Raw genomic sequence first — 24,833 nt, 5'->3', positions numbered from 1 at the left:
TCAGGTTGGCGTATGGTCCTAGGTTGGCATCAAGAGTCAAGATCAAGATCGAGACTTGGATCCTAAGTCGGGGTTGAGGTCAAATGTGGGGTGTTGAGTCTTGGTCAATGGCAAATATTTTCAATCTTGCATGTACCACAAGTAAATACAAAAAGAAAGATGTCCCTGTGTTCCCAAAATCCATTAGATTTGCCACTTCCAACATTCTGGGCAAATGGACAATACTACCAATACAACTAAAAAACACCATTTGATAACTTAAAACGATAAAATTAGAAATGTTAATGATGACAACAACAGAGGAGTTAGGCTATTGCTAGGAAACTCTTCATATAAGGCTTACAAGTATATAACGTCATTTCCTTTCGCGGCAATTCAATTTTCTTCACAGTTCTATGATCTAAATTATAAAGAAATAACTCTTGATCAATCTGCTGCAATTGAAGCAAAAGCTCGCCTTCTTGGACGTACAAAACCTTTATCCACCTCTTAGTGTTGCCACGAACTCATAGAATTTCCCTGAGACGCGAACTAAGAGGGAAAATTCTCTCATTTAAGAGATCAACCTTGTACCTTTTCATCCACGTTTGTGCCTCATAGTCCTCCAAAATCCATATATCCACGGTATACTTGGGGAAAAGCAAGTTACAGAAAGACAACCGATCATTCTTCACCGAAAGAGTCATAGTTTGATGCGCTTCCTTTGATTTACAGAGAGGACTACTTCCAGGATTAGGCATAGCAGAGAATTCTTCCTTATCCATTCTGAAAACCATGATTCCATTTTCACAAGGAGTAATAGTTTTTCTTTCCAAATCGTGATACACGATCCAATGCAATGCTCCATTAACAACTGGTGGATTGCCACCGCTTGACAAAAAGTTGAAAGAGGTGGACGAACGGATTTTCCTCCATGACCGCATCTTAAAAATATATACGAAATACTGACAAGAACTGCCTCGTACTTGCGTGTAAAGAACTCTGAATTGTCTTGTGTAGGGACAAAAGTACAGAGCAGATACGTAGCCGGGATAAAGTGTATGTCGAATAGTTACTTCCTCTTGTGTTACTGGGTTGACAACATAATAAATATTTTGCCAACTTATGGAAGCAAACAGAAGAACTCCTTGACAACAGTATGAAAGATTAACAACGTTGTCTTTCCAGTGCTTATTAATCATAAGTTCAGGTCTGAGATGTAAGTTCTCGAAGGCGGCCTTCTTCCACCACTTCTTGTTTTCACCAAAAACATAAAGACCAGGCCTGTGCTTGGCAAAATTATCACGTATGAGAAGCATGGGTGTACTAGCTCTACAGAGATCATGTAAGGTGGTAAAACAGTCGTGTGATGAGACCAAAGCTCTCCAACGCCTACAAACCCATCGACATCTTAGAAAAGAATGTGGTGGAAGTCTACTCAGAATATCAATCACGAGACAATCGGGCAAACGTTCAAAAGTGCTGTCAACATCATCAACTTTACATATTGTTTGAAGTAGCGAACCCAACAGTTCTGTGGTCAATTTGAAGCATTCAAGTGTCATCGCCTATAGTACAAAGCACACAATAAGAAAACCAATGCTTGTTTGATATGACAATAAAATATGTACTGATTTATCAAAAGAACAGATTATACTGAGGTCCTCCAGAATTTCATAATTAGGAGCTTGTGGAGTAAATGGATTAAGGTAGTAGATTAGTAGGTAGTGAAGCATTGTCTCACTCATCCTTCATACTAGAAGTCGTAGTTTTGTCATGCTTGCTATAGAATTTTTCCATGATCCCTTCACTTTAGTTAGTCTTAGGTGATTTCTCCTCATCTATCTAAGTCTTGGTGGGCAAAGTTGTCTGATATATATGTTCGTGAGAAGCTTTAAGTATCCGGATGTTGGTCCGGACACCATTGCTATCAACAAGAAAAATATGGATCATGATAAGACTTTTAATTTGTTAGGTTGGTTTAGATGCTTGATCACGTGAAGGGGAAAATTAATATTTCCGAAGACGAAAATACATGCATGTACATCACGAGGTCCCAAGTTTAAATTCAAATTCAAGTAAAGGAGCAGAGACGAAATTTTAACTAAGAGGGTTTTGAAATCAACATATATAATTGAGGGTGCTGATAAACTTGTGCAAGCTCTTTCTGAAAAGCTAATAAAAGAAAAAAGGTAAGTGCTGATACCATTTATATTTCTTAAAATATATGGTTATGTATGGTATGGTCTGAATTCCACAGTTACATAACTATGAAAAGTCTCACTTATGTAACCATCGATTTGGTGGTATCGCGTCGTTACCTTATTTTTTTTTTCACATTTTGCCTTTATTTATTATTTAATAATCCTATTTTATTCTTTATCTTACCTTTTTAGAGTATTCCTATCCGGTATCCTACTTTTATAGTAGGTTTATCTTTCAAATTAGTGATGTGTGAGATTATGTAACAAAGAAAAACGAAACGTTGTGTTAATTAAAACAGTACATTACATCATACGATATTATACATTATGAAACAAGACGTAAGAACCATCCAAACAGTGTGTTAATTGACTCAAAAAATTAACCTCAAATACTCAACTCGTTCCACCCCTAACTGCACTCTTGGTGGAAGGTGTGAGGTGCCAGTGGTACAATCGAGGTGCACGCAAGCTGATCTACTACCGATCTAATTTTTTGGGTCTCGGTGATCCTATGCTTTCCCATAATTTATTTATGGAATAATCTAGGTACAATTTATTTATGCTATAATCGGCTCACAATTTATTTGAGGCTGATCTAAAAACTATTTATATAATTCAAAATAAAAGAGAATTGGGTAAATTAAAGGGTACTTACAGTTTATTGAACTGAATTGCGGAGAGGAACTTATGAACTATTCAACCATGTTTCAATTTGAAGAGAGCAACTACTGAACTTACTTTATCCAATGGATATTTTCTAAACTTTAATATATCAATGTCCTTTTCCAATTAGGATATTGATTGAACAAGAACAAAATTACCTTTTTAACCCCTAGCTAAAACGACATAGCTTTGAAAAGACCAATAATTTTACTATTTTTACAAGGAGATAATTTATACTCCCTCTGTAGACATTTTTATGTGTCGTCATTTGACCGGATACGAAATTTAAAAAATAAATAATGAATTTGTATAATTTACAAAATTGTCCCTTCCAAAGTTTACTTTTTAATTGTCATTTCTTATAAAGTGAGACCCATTAAGAATAAAATAGAAATGAAGCAATTAAATAGTTACTAAATAAGGAAAGATAACATATTTTGGAATGGATCAAAAAGAAAATGACGACACGGAGGAAATATTTGGTCACGGCTTTTACAAGTTAATGGTCATAAATTAGCACAGTAATAATCACCATTTTATTTACTTAATAATGCTAATCTCAACTGGTTGGAGTAAAATAAATTATTCAAACTGAAAATCATACATCACTACAGGGTATAATCAACATTATGCATAAATGGAATAGGCATCACAATGCTACCAACACAACTAAATGCGATATTGCTAAAGGTTAATAATAATAAGATCAGAGAAGTTAGGATATTGCCAGGAAACTCTTAATACAAGTCATCTACAAGTATATAACTTCATCATATCAAGTTGTGCAAGTCCTAAAATACGTACGGTATTTCCAAATCCATTATATTTACGTGCTACGGTACTTCCAAATCCATTATATATTCTACCGTACTACCAAATCCATTATACAGAAAAATTACCTGCTTAGTAGTAAAACTAATCTCACTCATCAAATCAGAGATAAAAATTTCCTTGGCAGAGTTGATCTCCTTCTCTCAAACTCCCTAACCTGAAAGATAAAAGTGTTATGCCATTAATGTAAGTTCAATGATAATCTCGGGAAAAAAAAAAAAAAGAAGTGAAACATGTACCTTGCAAATTTGGTCGACCTGAGAAGGAGATGGAGCTGCTGACAGGGTACAACAAGGACCAACCGAGTTTTCTTCATTAACCACATTGTTACCGCCGCTCGATGTCCTCACAACTTCAACATCATTTCCATCCTCAACCTTGCAAAAAAGAAATATTAAGTTCAAAGCATCAAAATTCTTTAGTTTAAACATATAGGGGAGTTTCAATATCCCCACTTCAAAGGAAATAGTGTGCCTAGCCTTGTTATCAGAGGCTCAAAGTTATTGAATAAATAAACAGTTCAACCTATATCCATTTTTACCTCAGCAGAAATTGAGGATATGGATTTTTGATCAGCATTCCTGATAATTGGGGTCATCAGAGCCTGAAACTCAAGAGAATAGGATGAGAACAAAATTTGTAAAAGATCCAACAAAAACGGTAGTATGCAGAGTACCTTTTCAGAGGCAACCGCAGCGGATATATCAACAGAATCACAAAGTACCACGCCTCCTTTTCTACCGTCGCAGTAAGCTGTAATGGATTGACAGTAAACTTTTAACATTTCACAGGAGAAAGCATCCTTTACTAAGCTAATCATCTGGAAGTAAACTAAAGTATTTTTTATAGTGAAATTCAATGAAGAATTAGCATAGATGAGGAATGAATTGATTTGAGTTACCGGAAAACCATATTTGAAGGATATAGCAGGATATAGCCATCAATTAAATACAATGACCTCTCCAGCCTTTTCAGCTATTCTTGCTTGTGGGGGTGGGATATAAGGGTATTGTGAGAAGAGAAGTGCTACAGGTTTCAGAAGAGCAGTTCAGCAAAAATTTTATACTCTCAGTTGCTGGTATAGATTGTATCATGATGTACAAGAGATCAATACAGAAAAAGGTCATCTTACAATTTCACAGTATCATAGACAAACACTTAATAGTTATTATGAATGCGGGAGAAGAACCAAAACTATAATAGATTTCATGGAAATAGTGGTCTCCATTAGAAGTTTGTCCGATTGAAGAAGTGGCTGTAATTGTCAACACAATCAACTCGTTCCACAATAAGTTACAGAAGCAAAGAGATACCTCTGGAAAATTCTTTGGCGAGTCAAACTAATAGTTTGTGTTTCCACAATACTTTTTTTCGTTATGAGAAGACGAAGAAAGAAGTGTACACAAATAGAGGCTAGCTGTTACTTTGTAAATGCATTTTCTAAAATTAACCAAAGAACAAACTGTAGCTCGTAACCAGACGAGTCTCCTGTTCCGTCCAGAAAAAGGTTTCTCCTTTACAAAGTGTGTATTAGTTCCGTGAAAAAAAGTTAAGACAGGCCTCACTCCAGACCAACAACAATGGAAATGATCAGGATGAAGTCTAATGGAGTTAAGTGTCTCATTGGGTGCTTCTTAGTTAAAGAGACTGTAGGAGACTCACTAGACCTCTGTAAATAAGATAGCTACCATGCTTCATTTATATAAATGGAAATACATATCTTTATAACATGCTTCAATGTTTTGTCATTGTATATGTTCACAAAAATAACAATATATAAACTCTAAATATTTACCTAAAACAGAACGTGATAGATATAAGTTTGTAAAGGACTTTAGGATATCTAAGTGCATCTAACAACAAACACCAATCATATTAACTGGAAAAGCTATCTTTTGTCCCTCCTACATCTCCTTTCAGAGATCATATGAACTTTTCGTGACGTAAGAAATAAATGAAACTGACTGGGAATATCAAAATTGAGAAAAAAGATTATGGTCATTCCTCTAACAAAGCTAGAAGTCTACTTCCACATACTAAACAAATTTACAATTAGCTTCATAGCTAACGACGATTCGCTTCATCCTACAATTTAGTTGTTAATATGAAATAGGTTAAGAACTTCAATTAGCTACCTTTCGTCCCTCCTACATCTCCTTTCAGAGATCATATGATCTTTTCCTGGCATAAGAAATAAATTAAACTGACTGGGAAACATCAAAATTGAGAAAAAAGATTATGGTCATTCCCCTAACAAAGCTAGAAACCCTGCTTCCACATACTAAACAAACTCACAGTTAGGCTTCATAGTTCATCCTACATTTTAGTTGTTCATATGAAACAAGTTAAGAACTTCAATCAGCAATGAAAATACTAATAATATATCACCATTTGCTTCTGGTACATTTCTTGATGCCTTTGCAACAACTTTGATGACAATGTCATACACGGAGACTTTAACATCACACTTTTCTGCATAGAATAAAGATGTGCCAGATAATTATGAAGCAAAAGCAACAAGAAAAATTAAACACCTTAATTCTATACTTATAATATCTGTTAGAAATGACCATTGATTTGAAAAGGTTCTACATATTAGATATAAGCAAATTACAATTTATAGCACTAAGAACTTGAGAATTGACAAAACCTGTGGACAAGTACAAAGGAGGAGGAGATTGCTTTGATTCCAATAACCTTGCTGCTATCACCTGCAAAATATTAGGATTGCGAGACACGGCAAATCAAGTATGAGATGTCATTGTTACTGTGTTTCAGTAGCTGTTAGGAATGGGTCAAAAGACCTCAGCAGATTTCTAGGATAGCAGCTTATTTTTAGTCATTATCCTAATTTAGTTGTTCCTATTTTCTAGGCATTACGCAGTTTTTTCAGCAGTCATTTTTCTGTTTCAGTTGTACTGCTACTCTATTTATTCTGATTGCTTGAAGCTAAATAAAACAACTCTTTCAATTACAATCATCTGATTGCTTCAGTTCATAACATTGGTATCAGAGCCTTACTTCTTAAGGGACTTGTGAGAGACTTGTGAGTGTTTTTTTCCTGAGTGTTTATCCAAATTTGTGGCTGCAAAACACCATTCAAACAATGGAGAATGCAGGTTCTTTTTCTGCTATGGCTCCGCCAGTTTTCAACGGAGAAAATTATCAAGCATGGGCAGTAAAAATGCAGGCTTATTTGGAGGCCTGCGATTTGTGGGTGGCTGTCGAGGAAGACTATGAAGTGCTTCCTTTGCCAGAGAATCCAACCATGGCTCAGATTAGAGCTCACAAGGAGAGGAGAACAACAAAGTCCAAAGCTAAATCATGTCTCTTTGCTGCAGTTTCTACTACCATTTTCAGTAGAGTAATGACATGTAAATCAGCCAAAGAAATTTGAGATTTCCTCAAGAAAGAGTACGAGGGAGATGAAAGAATCAGAGGCATGAAAGTACTGAACTTGGTCAGAGAATTTGAGATGCAGAGAATGAAGGAATCCAAAACCATTAAGGATTATTCTGACAGGTTGCTTCTGATTGCAAATAAGGTAAGGATACTTGCAACTGAACTTAATAACAAAAGAATAGTTCAAAAGATTCTTGTAACCTTACCTAAAAGATATGAGGCAATTATTGCTTCATTGGAAAATACTAAAGATCTGTCAAGGCTTATCTTGGCAGAGTTATTGAGCGCTCTGCAGGCACAAGAACAACGAAGGATGATGAGGCAAGAGGGATCCATCGAGGGAGCCCTACAAGCAAAGTTGCAGCTTGGTTCAGATGTTGTTAAGGGTAATAAAGGAAAAGGAAAGAAAGGAAACTATGGAAACTATGAAGCTACATCTGAAAAAAATGCTACTGCCACCGCTAATAACAAAGAAGGCAAATATCCACCTTGTCAACATTGTGGGAGGAGAAATCATCCACACTTCAAGTGTTGGAGAAAGCCTGATATGAAATGCCGAAAGTGTCAAAAACTTGGTCATGCCGAGATTATCTGCAAAGAGAAGCATTTACAACAACAAAATGAAGTACAAATTGCAGACCAAGAGCGAGAAGAGCAATTGTTTGTGGCTACCTGTTACGCAAGCAAAAGTTCAAGTGAAAGCTGGCTTATTGATAGTGGTTGTATGAAACACATGACCAGTGATGAAAAGCTTTTTAGAGAGCTTGACAAATCAGTTAAATCAAGAGTCAGGATCAGAAATAAAGAATACCTCCCGGCGGCAGGAAAAGGGACTGTAGCAATTGAGAGTTATAAAGGTACAAAACTCATTTATGAATTTTTATTTGTTCCTGAACTTGAGCAAAATTTATTAAGTGTTGGACAACTGCTGGAAAATGGATTCAAATTATTATTTGAAAACAAGGCGTGTCTAATCAGCGATCCTAGCGGTCAGGAAATGTTTAGAATCAAAATGCAGGGAAAAAGTTTTTCCTTGAATCCATTGGTGGAGGAACAAATAGCTTTTACAAGTCAGTCCTCCATTACGGAAACGTGGCACAAAAGGTTGGGGCATTTTCATCACAAAGCTTTGTTGTTTATGCAAAGAAGCAAAATGGTAAGTGGTTTACCAAACTTGGAGGAGCATCTCCCAAGCTGTAAAGCTTGTTTGCTTGGCAAGCAGATTAGGCTTCCATTTAAAAGTTCCACATGGCGAGCTACAGAGAAGTTGCAACTCATTCATACCGATCTATATATATATAATTGAAAATTACGTAAAAACACTATAAAATCACAATAATTTATAATTTAAGTATTTAAAAAGTACATAAAAACATTATGATAAAAAAAGATTTGTTTAAAACTCAAAATCTTAAAAGTGTTGCATAAACAATTCATTTCATTCCTAAGGGGGTGATTGTCCATGAAACATTTTATTTTTTTCCCGGAGTTGAACTCCATAAAATACATTTGACCATAAAATTTGTGAAAGTTTGAAAATTCAATTATTTTTATTTTTTTTACTCCAAATTATTCACAAAGATTTAAAATTCTAATTTATACTAATGGTCAAATATAATTCCAAATTTCAAAATATTTTCACTTTTGAAACATAAACTACTTTTTCCAAATTCTCACATTTCCCTGGCCAAACGTCTCCTTCAGTCTATTAGTTAAGTAGAAGTTTAAGACAGTTTTTGGTCGGATCTGTAATTTCTTGCTTTTATACATTGTCCTTTCACTTTAACAAAAATGACAAATTATGTTAAGCTACATATAGTACTCTTAATAGCTTTTCTTGCAAGTTTTCTGCACTACTGTCCTTTCCATTTTTTCTTATAATGCCATCAGTCAACTCTTCTGCATTTCTTGTAAATCCACTGATCGCTTCATTTGCTGTAGTTATTGAAAAATTCAATTAGATTCCAACATACACCCCCCACCCCTCACCCCCGCACCTCTTGTGGCTATTTGACACTACTAAAATAGTGTTTGTTTTTTTTTTTGTTAAAAGGATGCATTAAATTAAACTAAACAGAATCACACATGGCGTTATGCCTAGTTAGGCTCAGTTACAAAAATATATAGGGGCTTCACGCCCATGAGTACTCAAAGAAATAGGGACACTTCTTTGATAAAAAGTTCCAGAAATATCATTCAGGACCTCCTTTACAACAAAAGATAGTGGTGCGACAAAATCTTGGCTTCCTCCAACAAAATCTGCACTGCTCCATTCTTTGCCAGTGCATCGGCTAATTTGTTTTGCTCCATAGAGCAATGTTGCACGGCTGTCCCTCCCAGTCTTCTTATCAATAATTTGCCGTCATCAATAAGTGGATCATATAGTGGGTTACCTTTTGACAACATGTGGATTACTTCTTCAGAATCAACATTAATCTCAATGAAGGTTAGATTTTGTTGAAGCACTATCCTAAGACCTTCTCTAAGAGCCATCAGTTCCATGTGATTGATGGTGGCATACATGAAACTTTGAAGGAAACCTACTACCCAGTCGCCTCTATTGTTCCTGACCACCCCACCAATATCCCCTTTCCCAGGGTTATCAGTGCACTATGTTAACTTCTACAATGCAATGGGAAGAACTAAGTGAATTATAAGCTCAAGCAAAGGGAAGCTCTGCATTCACAAGCTGAAAGAGAAGAAATTTTGAGTACAATTCTAATATGATAACTGCTACTCCTAACCTCTATTTATAGAATCTATTGGCTCATTGCTATTGCATTTATCCTAGACATTAAGTTAGGCTAACAAACTAGCTAACCGCCTCTAACTAATAGTTGCATATACCTTAGCTGTTAATGTACAGTTGTACACTTTCCTAACTAACAGCTACATACACCTTAGTTGTTAATGGATAGTTGTACCCTTTTCTAACTGTCTAACATCCTCCCTCAAACTAGGCATATGAAACACATTCTTTATGCCTAGCTTGGTAAGTAGGCTGTTCTGATGTATGAAGATATGTTGGTTAAACTAATCCAAGTTGAATCTTCTCCCTGATAAAGTGACAATCTATATCTATGTGCTGAGTTCGTTCATGAAACACAGAATTAGCTGCAATTTGAATTGCATACTTGCTATCACTACATATAGACACTGGCAAAGTAATGTCAACTCCTAGTTCATTGTACAGTCCAACTAACCACACAATCTCAGCTACAGTAGATGCCAAACTCCTATACTCGACCTCTGCGGAGCTCCTTGAGATAGTGTCTTGTTTTTTTTATTTCCAAGAAACCAAAGAATCTCCATAAAACAAAAGGTAACCAATGATTGATTTTTTGGTGTTTGGGCATGATGCCCAATCTGCATCACAAAAAGCTCTCAACTGCTTTGTGCCTTTAGATGTCATAAGAATTCCTAACCTTGGTGAATGTTTTACATACTTGACCACTCTCATTGTTTCTTTCATATAAGATACTTTAGGCTTATGCATGAATTAACTTAAAAGTTGAACTACAAATGCAATATTTGTCCTAGTTATAGTCAAGTAAAGTAGTCTTCCTACAAGTTTTTGATATCTTGTAGGATCTTCTAAAACCTTGTCAGTGCTGCTAGAAGGTGGAAAATATAAGTCAAATTCTAATGTGGTAAGCTTCTAATTTAATTCTATTGGGGCTCCTACAGGCTTTGAGTTGCACAATCCCATGTCTCATATCAACTCCAAACAATACTTTCTCTGGTGCATAAGAATACTGGCCTTACTTCTTGCAAATTTGATGCCTAAAAAATATCTCGTCACCTAGATCCTTAATCTTGAACTTATCTGGAAAAATCTTCTTTGTGACCAATATCATCTCATGGTTATTTTCTGTTATCAGCAAGTCATCAACATAAATGAGTACTACTACCATGTTGCCTTCAGGATGTTTTGCGAATAGAGAATAGTCAAAGTGGCTCTGCCGAAAGCCAACATCAAGTAACGATGAGGTTAGCTTAATGTTCCATTGTCTACTTGCTTGCTTAAGTCCATAAAGAGACTTAGTCAACTTGGATACTGTCCCCTGCTCACTTTAATGATGAAATCCTAAGGGTAATTCCATGTATACACCCTCATTCAAGTCACCTTAAAGAAAAGCATTGAATACATCCATTTGATGAAAGTTTGAACCATTTACAGGTACTAATGAAATGGCCACCCTGGTTGTTACCATTTTGATAATGGGCAAAAAAATTTCCCGATAGTCCAAGCCTTCTTTTTGGTTGTAACCTTTAGCAACCAACCTAGCCTTGAATCTATCAATCTCACCATCAACCTTGTACTTGATTTTATATACCCATTTACACCCAATTGCTTTCTTACCTGCAGGAAGTTGTGTAAGCACCCATGTATGATTATCTTCTAAAGTTTGTATCTCATTTTGCATAGTTGTAATCCACCTACTAGGTTCCTTTTCTTGGGATATATTAGTAGCAAAACTTCTATATGAAGGAGAAATGCTCTGGTAACTATCATATCTGCAATGGAATATAGACAATTCCCAACTATTGTTTTCTTTCCTGATAGAACATAATTTGTATGCCAAAGGGGTGGCTTTGCAAGCCTGTTAGACTTTCTAGTGACAACAGGTGGTATGAAACCTGTTTCATAAGAAATATCAACACCCACATGTGTTTCCTCAACCACTGCAATACTTTTTCCTAGCAAAACTTGTTCATCAATGCTTGTAAGCTCAATATCAGGAAACTTAGTTATTTCTTCAGCCATTGGATGAATATGGGCATCTGTTTGTACAAGAGTATCAGCTGGTGCAGGTATCACATAAGGGATATGGTCACGTGTTGGAACATCAGATTATGACATAAGAAAATGCAGATCTTCAGATTTGAGTCCTTGTGCTTGGAAAGGACAAACTATTTCATCAAACTTCACATCTCTATAAACAAATATAGTATTTGTCTCAATATCAAGTAATTTGTACCCTTTTTGTACTACAACATAACCAAGCAGAACTACCTTCTTAACTTTAGGAGCAAACTTGTCATCTTTTAATAGATTTGTTGCAAAAGAAAGACACACTATCACCTTAATATGAGATAAATATGGTTCTTTCCTATAGAATAACTTATATAGTGATTTATTTCCCAAAATTAATAGAGGTATCCTATTTATGATGTATGTAGCAGCTTCAATATATTCTCCCCAATATTTTCTAGGTAAGCAGCCTTGAAATTTGACAGTTCTTGTAATTTTCAGTAAGTGTCTGTATTTTCTCTCCACAACACCATTTTGTTGTGGGGTATAAGGCCAAGACCTTTGATGAACAATTCCATGCATAGTAAACAATTCATAACAATTAGCATTGAAAAATCTCCTCCATTATATGATCTAAACACTCCAACACACTTGTTAAACTAGTTCTTTATCATTAATAGAAATTGTTTCAGAACAACAATTATATCAGATTTTAAAGTGAGCAGAAAAGTCCAAGTTCATATAGATTTATCATCCACTAATATGAGGAAATACCTTTTTCCAGAGTGAGTAGGGACTTTGTAAGGTCCCCAAACATCCATATGCACTAAATCAAACACAACAATTGAACTTGTGCTACTAGTAGAGAATGAAATTCTGGTTTGTCTAGCTTAAGGACAAATAGTACAATGATCTATAGAAAACTACCACTACTACTAAATTCATTTATTCTTCTAAGAATACGCATAATAATATGACCCAATCTCTTATGCCAAACAGCTGGATCTTCAACCTTAGTGACAGCAGACATGGTTTGACTCCTTTTATTTTATTTCTTCCAATTTAGGACATATAAGTCATCTTCTACATCACCAATCCCCTTGACCTTCCCAGACAATGCAACATGTGGGGAAGAAAGAAACACAACAATTCAATTCCTTTGTCAGTTTGTTAACAGATAAAAGGTTAAACTTGAATGTTGGCACACACAACAAATCACTAATACTATCTTTTGTACTTAATTGAAAATCACCAATAAGGAACTATTGTTGAGTCGCATGTGTGTAATTAAACTTTTCATATTTATCCTACCAGTCTTTCATTTGCAGGTATATTTTATCTCCTATCATATGATCTGTAGCTCCAAAATCAATATTTCATTTGAGTAAATCACTATTAGAATTGCCTGTATAAAATAAGCCTTTAGGATGGTTGATCTTCCTCCAAAAAATAAACCTTTAGTTTCTAAATGATCTTCAAAAGAAAAATGAAAACGGATAGTACTATTGATAAATACAAGGTAAGACTTGTAGTAAAATTATTTAAACAGAAGGAAGGCCTTGATTACTTTGATACATACTCGCTTGTAATGAGGATAACATCAATTTGGATGTTAATTGCCTTGGCGGCAGTATATGGTCTTGAAATCCATCAAATGGATTTGAAAACAACATTCCTAAATGGAGAATTAGAGAAAGAAATTTACATGGAACAACCTGAGGGTTTTGTGGTTCTAGGTAAAGAAAAGAAAGTGGGTAAAATTGTTTATTTACTTTATGGACTAAAACAAGCGCCTAAACAGTGGCATGTGAAGTTTGACCAAACCATGTTGGCAAATCGGTTCAAGATAAATGAATGTGATAAGTATGCTTTTATTAAAGACACTCCAAATGACAAGGTCATTGTTTGTTTGTATGTGGATGATATGTTGATCATCAAAAGAGATATTTCGACATAAATGCATGAAACGAATGCTTGAGAGAAAGTTTGATATGAAAGACCTTGGTGTTGCGGATGTGATCTTAGGAATAAGAATTCATAGAACTTCACAAGGGTTGGCATTGTCACAGTCTCATTACATCAAAAAGGTATTTGATAAATTAAAGTATTTGGAATATGGTATTGTCAAGACTTCATTGGACGTAAGCTTTGCACTTCAAAAGAATGAAGGTAAAAATGACTCACAGTTGGAGTATGCAAGAGTGTTGGGATATTGCATATATATAATGAATTGTATACGACCAGACATGGCATGTACTATTAGTAAGTTGAGTCGGTACATGAGTAATCCCAATAAAACTCATTGGATGACAACGAAAAGTGTTTTGGGGTACCTTAAATACACTCAAGACTATGCTTTGCATTATAATAAATATCCCGCGATACTTGAAAGATATAGTAATGCAAATTGGATCACCTAATCAAATGAAGTAAAATCCACTAGTGGCTATGTATTTACTATAGGTGGAGGAGCAGTCTCATGGAAATCATCCAACAGACATGTATTGCTAGCTATAATACCCCAAAGTTTCCTAACTAATTTAGTCTGAAGAATGTCAAGTATTAGCTTCTAAATTGAATGATGTTTATTCCATCAGGAATTTTCAAGATTCTTACTTTTTGTCATGTGGGAAATTCAATAAGCCTTCCATCGATATAAAATTTGCCTAAATCCGATAATCGGATAAGAAGTTATGACTAAACAGTGCCATATTAGTTAGTGGCACGCCACGCCACAGGAGAAAATGGCAATTGTCAAATTCCAGAAGGGGCCCACGATAGTGGAGCATCCGTGCCAAACTTCTAGGTCGCAAATGAAGTGGCAACGTGATGGCTCTGCAGCACGCCATCCCTCAATTTCCCAGTTGTGAAATTCTAGTGACATGACGCGATAGCGCCGCGTCGCGCCAGGGTCTAATTTGGAAAAATTTTACTGAAATTAAAAGATGCGTCCAGGGTTAAAAAGGTCAATTTTCCACCCCTATTTAAGCCCTTTAACATGAGATTCAGCTATTTGGAACCCAAATATATTAGTTTCTCTCAATTTTCTCTCAAGAACAAGCTAGGGTTTCAATTGGGGATTCAATTTCAAGAAAGTCTCTCCATCAATCTTTGCTAAATCAAGAACTAAGGTATGCGCTGTGTTGATTTATGGATTTCTTTCATCCATAAAGCTCAAGAATCCTATTTTAAATTTTAAATCATGATTATTATATTGTGGGTTGCTCAAGTTATGTGATGGTTGTTGTTTGATTCCCATGATGGGATCCTTATGTGAAATTATAAAAACTACGTTAGCATATAAATTGAAATCCATGAATTTGGTGGTTTATAATTTGTGAAATTTGATGATTTCACCTATGCGTTAAGTTGTTTGATAAAATGCCTAAAGGGATAGAAATTATGCACTATAGCTAAATTGTGACCCAAATGGCAATGTATACTTTAACCTTATGTTCAAAATGACTTCTATGTTATTCTTATGTATTGAAATTTCTTGTGGGATTGCTCATGAGTTAGCCTTATGAAATTATGCTATGTATACATGCTATCTTATTTAAGTACCAAGCTATGATAATCAAATGCCCATGAAATATCTCCAACTATTATATTATGGATTGTTGATGTTGGTCATGTATTTAATAATGTCATGCCTTGTCTGTTTCCTTCCATCGATTCCTGGGGGTACTTGCATCTGAAAATATAGCTTTGTGCCTAGATTTAGTGTCATGTTTTCACGATATCCTCAGTCAAGCCATGGTCCATAGAACCCAGTCAGTCATGTGACTCCGGAAAGCTCAATAATTCAGTAATCTCAATAGTATTTCACCAGCTAACAGAACTCCATGAATTTATTCTAGTCCAGTTCAGTTAATCATGTTCAGTGTCTATTCAAATGGGAGTAGGAATTAGCACCAAGTGAACCCAAGGATGGGAACTCACTTGTTATATGAGGGTGTGATTCTTAGAATCAATCCTTGCATTTCAGAACTACGTTGCCAGCATAGGTTGAGACATCATAGCCTATTAGGGTAGATGAGATCGATTAACCTGTTATGTGAGGGTTTTCACCGTTCTCACTAGAGTTACATGTTATATGAGGGTTACTCACAGATTGTCCTTACTAGTGGCGCAGTATTGACACCCTTCCAATTGGTATTACAGATTGGACCCTAACTCAGCCATAATGGCGTATTAGGGCATGTTAGTTAAATAACTACTTCCCACAGTTTTAGTTACAGAATCAGGACTATCAGATACATTCAATAAGTCTTAGTATTAGAACTTAGATAGTTCTACAAAATTCAGGACTGTCAGTTACAGTCAACTCAGAACAGTACGAAACTCAACTAGTTCCATTAGATTTAGGACTGTCAAATACAGTCACTCATGTTATCAGTTATATCAGCCATCAGAACTCAGTTATCAGTCATGTTATTTATCAGTAAATTCATGTTATCATGATCTCAGATATAGTTACTATGTATTTATGCATGTATTATCATGTTCATATTAGTCAGTTAGCTATATTGTTCATGCATATAAACCCCATGCGTTCAGCCTACCTTACATGCATACCAGCACATTCAAAGTATTGACGCATTTGCGCTATGATGTCTTATACCATAGGTTCAGAAGCACGAGATCCAGAGCATCAGTAGCATTCCAGTCTTCGCAGTCAGAGTTAGCAGTGAATCCTCATCTTTCAAGGACATGATTATTTCTTTATTATCTCATTAATTAGTTTATTAGTTAGATTTAGTTAGGGACATGTCCCATCGTCTCTTTATTTAGACAGTTATGTTTTAAATGCTTTTCAGACTACGGTATGTTTAGATAATTTAGTTTTGGGCTTTTATACCCCATCACAGATGTTCTATTTTATCAGATATTATGTTACAGTTTGAACTTTATGTCCTTTCAGTTCATGTTTCCACATTATACAGTATATCATGCAGTATACAAGCTTAGATGTCAGTCATGGGTTAGCTTATGGTCCTTCGGGGTCATGAGCACCATGCAGTATTTCGTGTACCAGATTCAGTGTGTTACAAACTTGGTATCAGAGCCTAAGGTTTAATAGAGTCCTAGAAAATCTGAAAGTCGCATCTAGTAGAGTCTTGTGCATGGATATGTTGCACGCCACATTTATGTACAGGAGGCTATGAGATGTTTTAGGAACAATTTCCCTTCTCTCAGTATTTATGTCATGCTAGTGAGCATAATTTTAATCAATCTCTCAGTCTAATCTATTTCTCCCTTTCTTCTACAGAACCTGCCTCCTAAAAGAAGAAATGGGAATCAGTCAGCCCCTCAGCCCGAAGAACCTTTGGTCGAATATGTTTCTCATGTAGAGTTTAGAGTTGTATTCACTACTCTTGCTCAGTCAATTACTGCTTAGAATGAACTACCAACTGTTGTTCGGCCAACCTAGTAGCCAATTCAGCTGTAGTCAGGATTCGGGACCTCACTCGAATGAATACTTCATCTTTTCTCGAGTCTAAGTCAGATGAGAACCCTCAAGAATTCATCGATCAGGTTCAGAAGGTTATAGACATCATGGAGTTTACTCCTAGTGAGAGTGCTGAGCTAGTTGCATACCAGTTGCAGGATATTCCCACACTTGGTTTAGACAATGGAAGTTAGAAAGGCTAGAGGATGCAGGGCCTATTGAGTGGGAGGAGTTTGTCACCGTATTCTTAGAGAGGTTCTTTCCCCTAGAGCTGAGAGAAGCTAAGGTGTTAGAATTCATCAACCTCAGGCAGGGTAACATGATGGTGAAAGAGTATTCTCTTAAGTTTACTCAATTAACTAGATATGCCCCTCATATAGTTGCAGACAGCAGGGCCAAAATGAGTAAGTTTTTTTCTGGGGTGAATAATAGTGTGGTCAATGAGTGTAGGTCTAAGATTTTGAATAGTGACATGACTTTAGCCAAACTTATGACTCATTCTCAGCAGATAAAGGAGCAAAAGATTAAGATGAGGGAGAAGCAGAATAAGAGAGCAAGGACAGGTAGTTTCAACTTTGCTCAGCCCAAATAACAAGGAAGAAACCGTTCTCAGTTTCATCCTAAGTCATCAGTTCCAGCTTTTTTTTCAGCTAGTGCTCCAGCTCCTAAGTTTAGGGATAGTAATAAATATAAAGTGCCAGGCTCTAAGTTTCAAGGCAGTATTAGTAGTGCCCGCACCTATCCTCTTTGCTAGACTTATGATAATAACCATCAGGGTATTTGCAGAGTTGGCAGTGGTATTTGTTTTGGATATGGCAAGCCAGGCCACAGAGTCAGAGAATGTCCTCAGCCAGGTCCTCAGGGTCAGCAAAACCATTTCTCAGCTCATTCCGATTGCCCAAATCAGCAGGGTGCTACTTCCAGTGCTACTAGTAGGCAACGCCCAAACAAACTCTATGCTCTCCAGTCCTGGTAAGATTAGGAAAATTCTCCTAATATGGTTATTGGTACGTTACAGATCTTTCATGTGCATGTTTATGCTTTTCTAGATCCAGGAGCTTCTTTTTCTTTTGTTACTCCTTATATAGCAGTTGATTTTGAAATCAGTCCAAAAATTCTAGTAGTGCCCTTCTCAATCTCTACCCCAGTGGGTAAAACCATCATAGCCCGATGGGTATACAGGAACTGCCCATTATGATATTTCAGAAAGTCACTTCAGTAGATTTAGTTGAATTAGAGATGATGGATTTTGATATCATTCTCAGCATGGTTTGGCTTCATTTCTTCTATGCCATAGTTGACTGCAGACATAGAATAGTCCAGTTCCAGTTTCTAAATGAACCAGTCCTATAGTGGTAGAGTAGTGTATCCGCTTTCAGAGGTCAGTTTGTTTTCTACCTTTGGGCATGGAAAATAATATCTAAGGGATGTGTCTATCATCTTGTTCAAGTTAAGAACACTAGTTTCGAAACTCCCAGTCTTGAATCGGTCCCAATTGTGAGTGAATATTTAGATGTCTTTCCCAAAGATCTTCTAGGAATTCCTCCCGAAAGGAAAATAGACTTCGGCATTGATCTTCTTCCAGATACTTAGCCTATATCTATTTCTCCATACAGAATGGCACCAGCAGAACTCAGAGAACTGAAAGAACAGTTGAAGGATCTCTTAGATAAGGGATTCATCAGGCCCAATGTGTCCCCATGGGGTGCACCAGTCTTATTCGTGCGAAAAAAAGACGGTTCTCTCAGAATGTGCATAAACTACTGTTAACTCAATAAAGTCACGGTCAAGAACAAATATCCACTTCCCAAAATCGATGACTTATTTGACCAACTTCAGGGTGCCAGTTATTTATCTAAGATAGACCTCAGATCCAGCTATTATCAGCTTAGAGTTAGAGAATGTGATATTCTTAAAATAGTCTTCCGTACCCGGTATAGTCACTTTAAATTCCTAGTCATGTCCTTTGGTCTTACCAATGCCCCAACAGCTTTTATGGACTTGATGAATTGTGTGTTCAACTAGTACTTGGACATGTTCGTCATAGTCTTTATAGATGATATTCTGGTCTATTCCCGCAGTGAGCGTGATCATGTGGACCATCTCAAAATCGTACTTCAGACTCTCAGAGATTATTTACTATTCACCAAATTTAGTAAGTACGAATTTTGGCTAAGGTCAGTAGCATTCCTTGGCTATATAGTTTCAGGTGATGGCATTAGAGTAAATTCTCCAAAGACTGAAGTAGTAAAAAACTGGCCCAGACCTGTCTCTCCATTAGATATCAGGAGTTTCTTGGGTTTGGATGGCTATTACAGGCGGTTTTTTATGGGATTTTCTTCTATTGCATCCCCTATATCCAAATTGACTCAGAAGAAAGTTAAGTTTTAGTGGTCAGATCCTTGCGAGAAGAGTTTTCAGGAGTTGAAGACTCGACTCACCTCAGATCTAGTCCTAGCTCTTCCAGATGGTTCAGATGGTTTCATAATGTATTGTGATGCATCCCGAGTAGGTTTGGGTTGTGTCCTTATACAGCATGGTAAGGTCATAGCCTACGCCTCCAGACATCTTAAACCCCATGAGAAGAATTATCCTGCTCATGATCTTGAGTTAGCAGCTGTAGTATTTGCCTTAAAGATTTGGAGGCATTATCTATACGGAGTTCATGTAGACATGTTCACAGATCATAAGAGCCTTCAGTATGTTTTTTCTTAGAAAGATCTCAATTTTCATCAAAGAAGGTGGTTAGAGCTCTTGAAAAATTATGACCTGAGTGTCCTTTATTATCTGAGCATGGCCAATGTAGTGGTTGATGCTCTCAGTAGATTGTCTATGGGTAGTGTTGCTCATGTTGAGGATAGTAAGAAGAAGTTATATCAGGAAGTCCATTAGTTTGCCAGACTAGGTGTTCGCTTAGTCGATATAGAGGAGGGTGATATATGGGTTCAAAGTAGCTCAGAATCATCTTTAGTTTCCAAGGTGAAAGAAAAGCAAGATAGATATCCAAGTTTAGTCAAGTTGAAAAAGTCAGTTAAGGATCAAAAAGTAGAGGTTTTCTCCCAAGAGGGAGATGGTGTTCTGCGTTGTCAGGGTCGTCTGTGTATTCCAGTTGTAGATGAATTAAGGTAGTGAATTATTTCAGAAGTGCATGGAGCGTAGTACTCTATTCATCCAGGGCCCACAAAGATGTACCGCGACTTGTGGGAGATATATTGGTAGAGTGGGATGAAGAGGGATATTGTAGAGTTTGTGGCTAAGTGCTCTACATGTCAGCAGGTTAAGATAGAGCATCAGAAGCCTAGTGGACCAATGTAGGAGTTCATTATTCCTACTTAGAAGTGGGAAGAAGTGAACATGGACTTCGTAATGGGTTTGGCTCAAACTCGTCGTCAGCATGATTCAGTCTGGGTCGTTGTAGACATGATGACCAAGTCAGCTTATTTCCTCCCAGTTCATACCTCTTATTCAACCAAGGATTATGCCAAACTCTACATCAGAGAGTTGGTCAAATTACACGGTGTTCCGTTATCTATTATCTCAGACAGAGATACCCAGTTCACCTCTCATATCTGGAAAGCATTCCAATAGGGTCTTGGTACCCAAATTTATCTCAGTACAACCTTTCATCCTCAGGCAAATGGTTAAGTAGAAAGGATCATTCAGACTTTAGAAGATATGCTAAAGGCGTGTGCAATTGATTGCAAGGGTAGTTGGGATGACCACTTTCCTTTGATTGAGTTTGCATACAATAATAGCTATCATTCAAGTATTTGGATGGCTCCATTCGAAGCTCTCTATGGTAGGAGGTGCAGATCTCTAATTGGTTGGTTTGGAGTTAGTGAGGCCTCAGTTATAGGGCCTGACTTAGTATTCGATGCCTTAGAAAAAGTCCAGTTGATGAGAGGAAGACTCCACACTGCTCAAAGCTAACAGAAGTCTTATGCAGATGCGCGTAGAAAAGATCTCGAGTTCGAGATTGGTGATTATATCTATCTAAAGATCTCTCCCATGAAGGGAGTGAAGAGGTTTGGCAAGAAGGAAAAGCTCAGTCCCCGATATGTCGGTCCCTTTAAAATTCTCAGTCACTTCGGCAAGGTACCTTATGAGCTTAATTGCCTTCAGATCTAGCCTCAGTTCATCCAGTATTCCATGTCTCTTTGCTCAAGAACTGTATAGGTGACCCAGTAGTTGTAGACCCTTTTCAAAGCTTAGATATTCAGAACAACCTCTTTTATGAGAAGATTCCAGTCGAAATTCTAGACTACCAGACTCGTAGAATGAGGAACAAAGAAGTCCTTCTAGTAAAGTTCTTTGGCGGAATCAGTCCGTTGAGGGATCTACTTAGGAAGCAGAAGCAGACATGCATACCAAGTACCCTCACCACTTCTCCGCCGACTCAGATCAAGCTCAAGGTAACAGTTCTCCTTAAGATTTTTAGTTTTCATGTCCAGATTTTAGTTACGACTTGGTATCAGCCTCATGTTCAGGATTTTATTTTTTAAAACTTGGTATTAAGTACCATTGCATATCTAATTATATGTTCATGCATCAGATTAGTCATGTGTTCATGCATCAAACATGCATTCTCCTTGTGACAAAACTTATTTATTAGAAATATCAATCATGTAATCAATTTCATCATGTATTAACGCATCAGATATGTGTGATCAACTTATTAGTACTCTCAGTCATGCATTCATGTATCTGCTCAGTCATAAAATCATGCATCAGATATACATGCTCTGTATGAATCTCAGAAATGTTAGTTATGTAGTCATGTTTCAGTGTTCATATTCAGTATGTACTTTGGCTTATCGTTTTTTCCCTCTCGGTCAGTCTCATTCAAGGACGAATGTTCCCAAGGGGGAGATATTGTAATACCTCGAAGTTTCCTAACTAATTTTGTCTCAAGAATTTCAAGTATTATCTTCTAAATTGAATGATTTTTATTCCATGAGGAATTTTCAAGATTTTTACTCTTTGTCATATGGGAAATTCAATAAGCTTTTCATCGATATAAAATTTGCCTAAATCCGATAACCGGATAAGAAGTTATGACTATTACAAGTTCCCATACTAAAACAGCGCCATATTAGTCAGTGGCGCTCTGCGCCACAGGAGAAAATAGCAATTGTCAAATTCCAGTAGGGGTCCGAAATAGTGGTGCGTCGCGCCAAACTTCTAGGTCGCAAATAAAGTGGCAACGCGATGGCTCCGCATCGCGCCATCCCTCAATTTTCCAGTTGTCAAATTCCAGTGACACGGCGTGATAGCGCCGCGTCGCGCCAGGGGTCCAATTCGGGAAAATTTTACTGAAATTAAAAGACGCGTCCAGGGTTAAAAGGGTCAATTTTCCACCCCTATTTAAGCTCTTTAACACGAGATTCAGCTATTTGGAACCCAAAATATACTAGTTTCTCTCAATTTTCTCTCAAGAACAAGCTAGGGTTTCAACTGGGGATTCAATTTCAAGAAAGTCTCTCCATCAATCTTCGCTAAATCATGAACTAAGGTATGCGTTGTTTTGATTTATGGATTCCTTGCATCCATAAAACTCAAGAACCCTATTTTAAATTATGAATCGTGATTATTATGTTATGGGTTGCTCAAGTTATATGATGGTTGTTGTTTGATTCCCATGTTGGGATCCTTATGTGAAATTATGAAAACTACGTTAGCATATAAATTGAAATCCATGAATTCGGTGGTTTATGATTTGTGAAATTCGATGATTTCGCCTATTCCTTAAGTTGTGCATGTAAGGTGTTTGATAAAATGCCCAAAAGGGATAGAAATTATGCACTATAGCTAAATTGTGACCCAAATGACAATGTATGCTTTAACCTTATGTTTAAATTGACTTCCATGTTATTCTTATGTATCAAAATTTCTTGTGGGATTGCTCATGAGTTAGCCTTATGAAATTATGCTATGCATACATGCTATCTTATTCACGTACCAAGCTATGATAATCAAATGCCCATGAAATATCTCTAACTATTGTATTATGGATTGCTGATGTTGGTCATGTATTCAATAATGTCATGCCTTGTCAGTTTCCTTCCATCGAGTCCTGGGGATACTTGTATCCAAAAAATATAGCTATGTGCCTAGATTTAGTGTCATGTTTTCACGATATCCTCAGTCAAGCCATGGTCCATAGAACCCAGTTAGTCATGTGACTCAGGAAAGCTCAGTAATTCAGTAATCTCAATAGTATTGTGTCAGCTAACAGAACTCCATGAATTCAGTCTAGTCCAGTTCAGTTAATCATGTTCAGTGTCTATTCAGATGGGACTAGGAATTAGCACCGAGTGAACCTAAGGATGGGAACTCACCTATTATATGAGGGTGTGATTCTTAGAGGTAATCCTTGCAGTCCAGAACTACATAGACAACGTAGGTTGAGACATCATAGCCCGTTATATGAGGGTAGATGAGGTGGCTTAACCTGTTATATGAGGGTACTCACTGTTCTCACTAGAGTTACCTGTTATATGAGGTTCACTCACAGATTGTCCTTATCAGTGGTGCGGTATTGACACCCTTCCAATTGGGCTTATAGATTGGATCCCAACTCAGCCATAATGGCATATTAGGGGCATGTCGGTTAGATTACTACCTCCTATAGTTTTAATTATAGAATCAGGACTGTCAGATACAGTTAATCAGTCTCAGTATTTAAACTCAGATAGTTCTACAAAATTTAGAACTATCAGATACAGTCAACTCAGAACAGTATGGAACTCAGCTAGTTCCATCAGATTCAGGACTATCAAATACAGTCACTCATGTTATCAGTTATATCAGCCATCAGAACTCAGTTATTAGTCATGTTAGTTATCAGTAAATTTATGTTACCACGATCTCAGATATAGTTACTATCTATTCATGCATGTATTCTCACGTTCATATTAGTCGGTTAGATGATATTGTTTATGCATACGAACCCTATGCATTCAGCCTACTTCACATGCATACCAATACATTTAAAGTACTGACGCATTTATACTATGTTGTCTTATACCATAAGTTCAGAAACACGAGCTCGAGAGCATCAGTAGCATTCCAGTCTCCGCAGTCAGAGTTAGCAGTGAGTCTTCATCTTTCGAGGACATGATCATTTCTTTATTATTTTCTTAATTAATTTATTAGTTGGATTTAGTTGGGGGCATGTCCCATCATTTCTTTATTTAGAAAGTTATATTTTAGAGGCTTTTCAGACTATAATATGTTTAGACAGTTTTGTTTTAGGCATTTATACCCCATCCCAAATATTCTATTTTATCGGATATTATGTTACAGTTTGAACCTTATGGCCTTTCAGTTCATCATTTTGTATTTTACAGTATATCATGCAGTATACAGGCACAGATATCAGTCATCGATTAGCTTGTGGTCCTTCAGGGTCATGAGCACCGTGTAGCATTTTGGGTACCAGATTTAGGGTGTTACACTAGCTCTACAATGGAATCTGAATTTATCACATTAGATATAGCCAGTGAAGAAGTAGAATGGCTTCAAAATTTCTTAAAAGATATTCCTT

General features: G+C 36.6%; 1 protein-coding gene across 1 annotated transcript; it reads right to left on the bottom strand.

The window, feature by feature from the left end:
* Positions 1-231: 231 nt before the first annotated feature.
* On the bottom strand, positions 232-2,984 carry LOC107851529 (F-box protein At3g07870-like). Its single transcript, XM_047400780.1, has 2 exons — positions 2,839-2,984; positions 232-1,547 (listed from the first exon to the last, which is right to left on the bottom strand). The coding sequence occupies exon 2, from the start codon at positions 1,542-1,544 to the stop codon at positions 507-509; it is 1,038 nt and encodes a 345-aa protein (XP_047256736.1). The 5' UTR covers positions 1,545-1,547; positions 2,839-2,984; the 3' UTR covers positions 232-506.
* Positions 2,985-24,833: the final 21,849 nt, after the last annotated feature.

Source organism: Capsicum annuum, chromosome 12 (genome assembly GCF_002878395.1).
Source record: "Capsicum annuum cultivar UCD-10X-F1 chromosome 12, UCD10Xv1.1, whole genome shotgun sequence".
In the NCBI taxonomy this organism is placed as follows: domain Eukaryota; kingdom Viridiplantae; phylum Streptophyta; class Magnoliopsida; order Solanales; family Solanaceae; genus Capsicum; species Capsicum annuum.
The sequence above is the reverse complement of the archived record's forward strand: the minus strand, read 5'-3'. Positions and strand labels throughout refer to the sequence as shown.

Coding starts and splice junctions, on each gene's coding strand:
- LOC107851529 (XM_047400780.1), bottom strand. CDS start 1,544: ATGACACTTGAATGCTTCAAATTGACCACAGAACTGTTGGGTTCGCTA.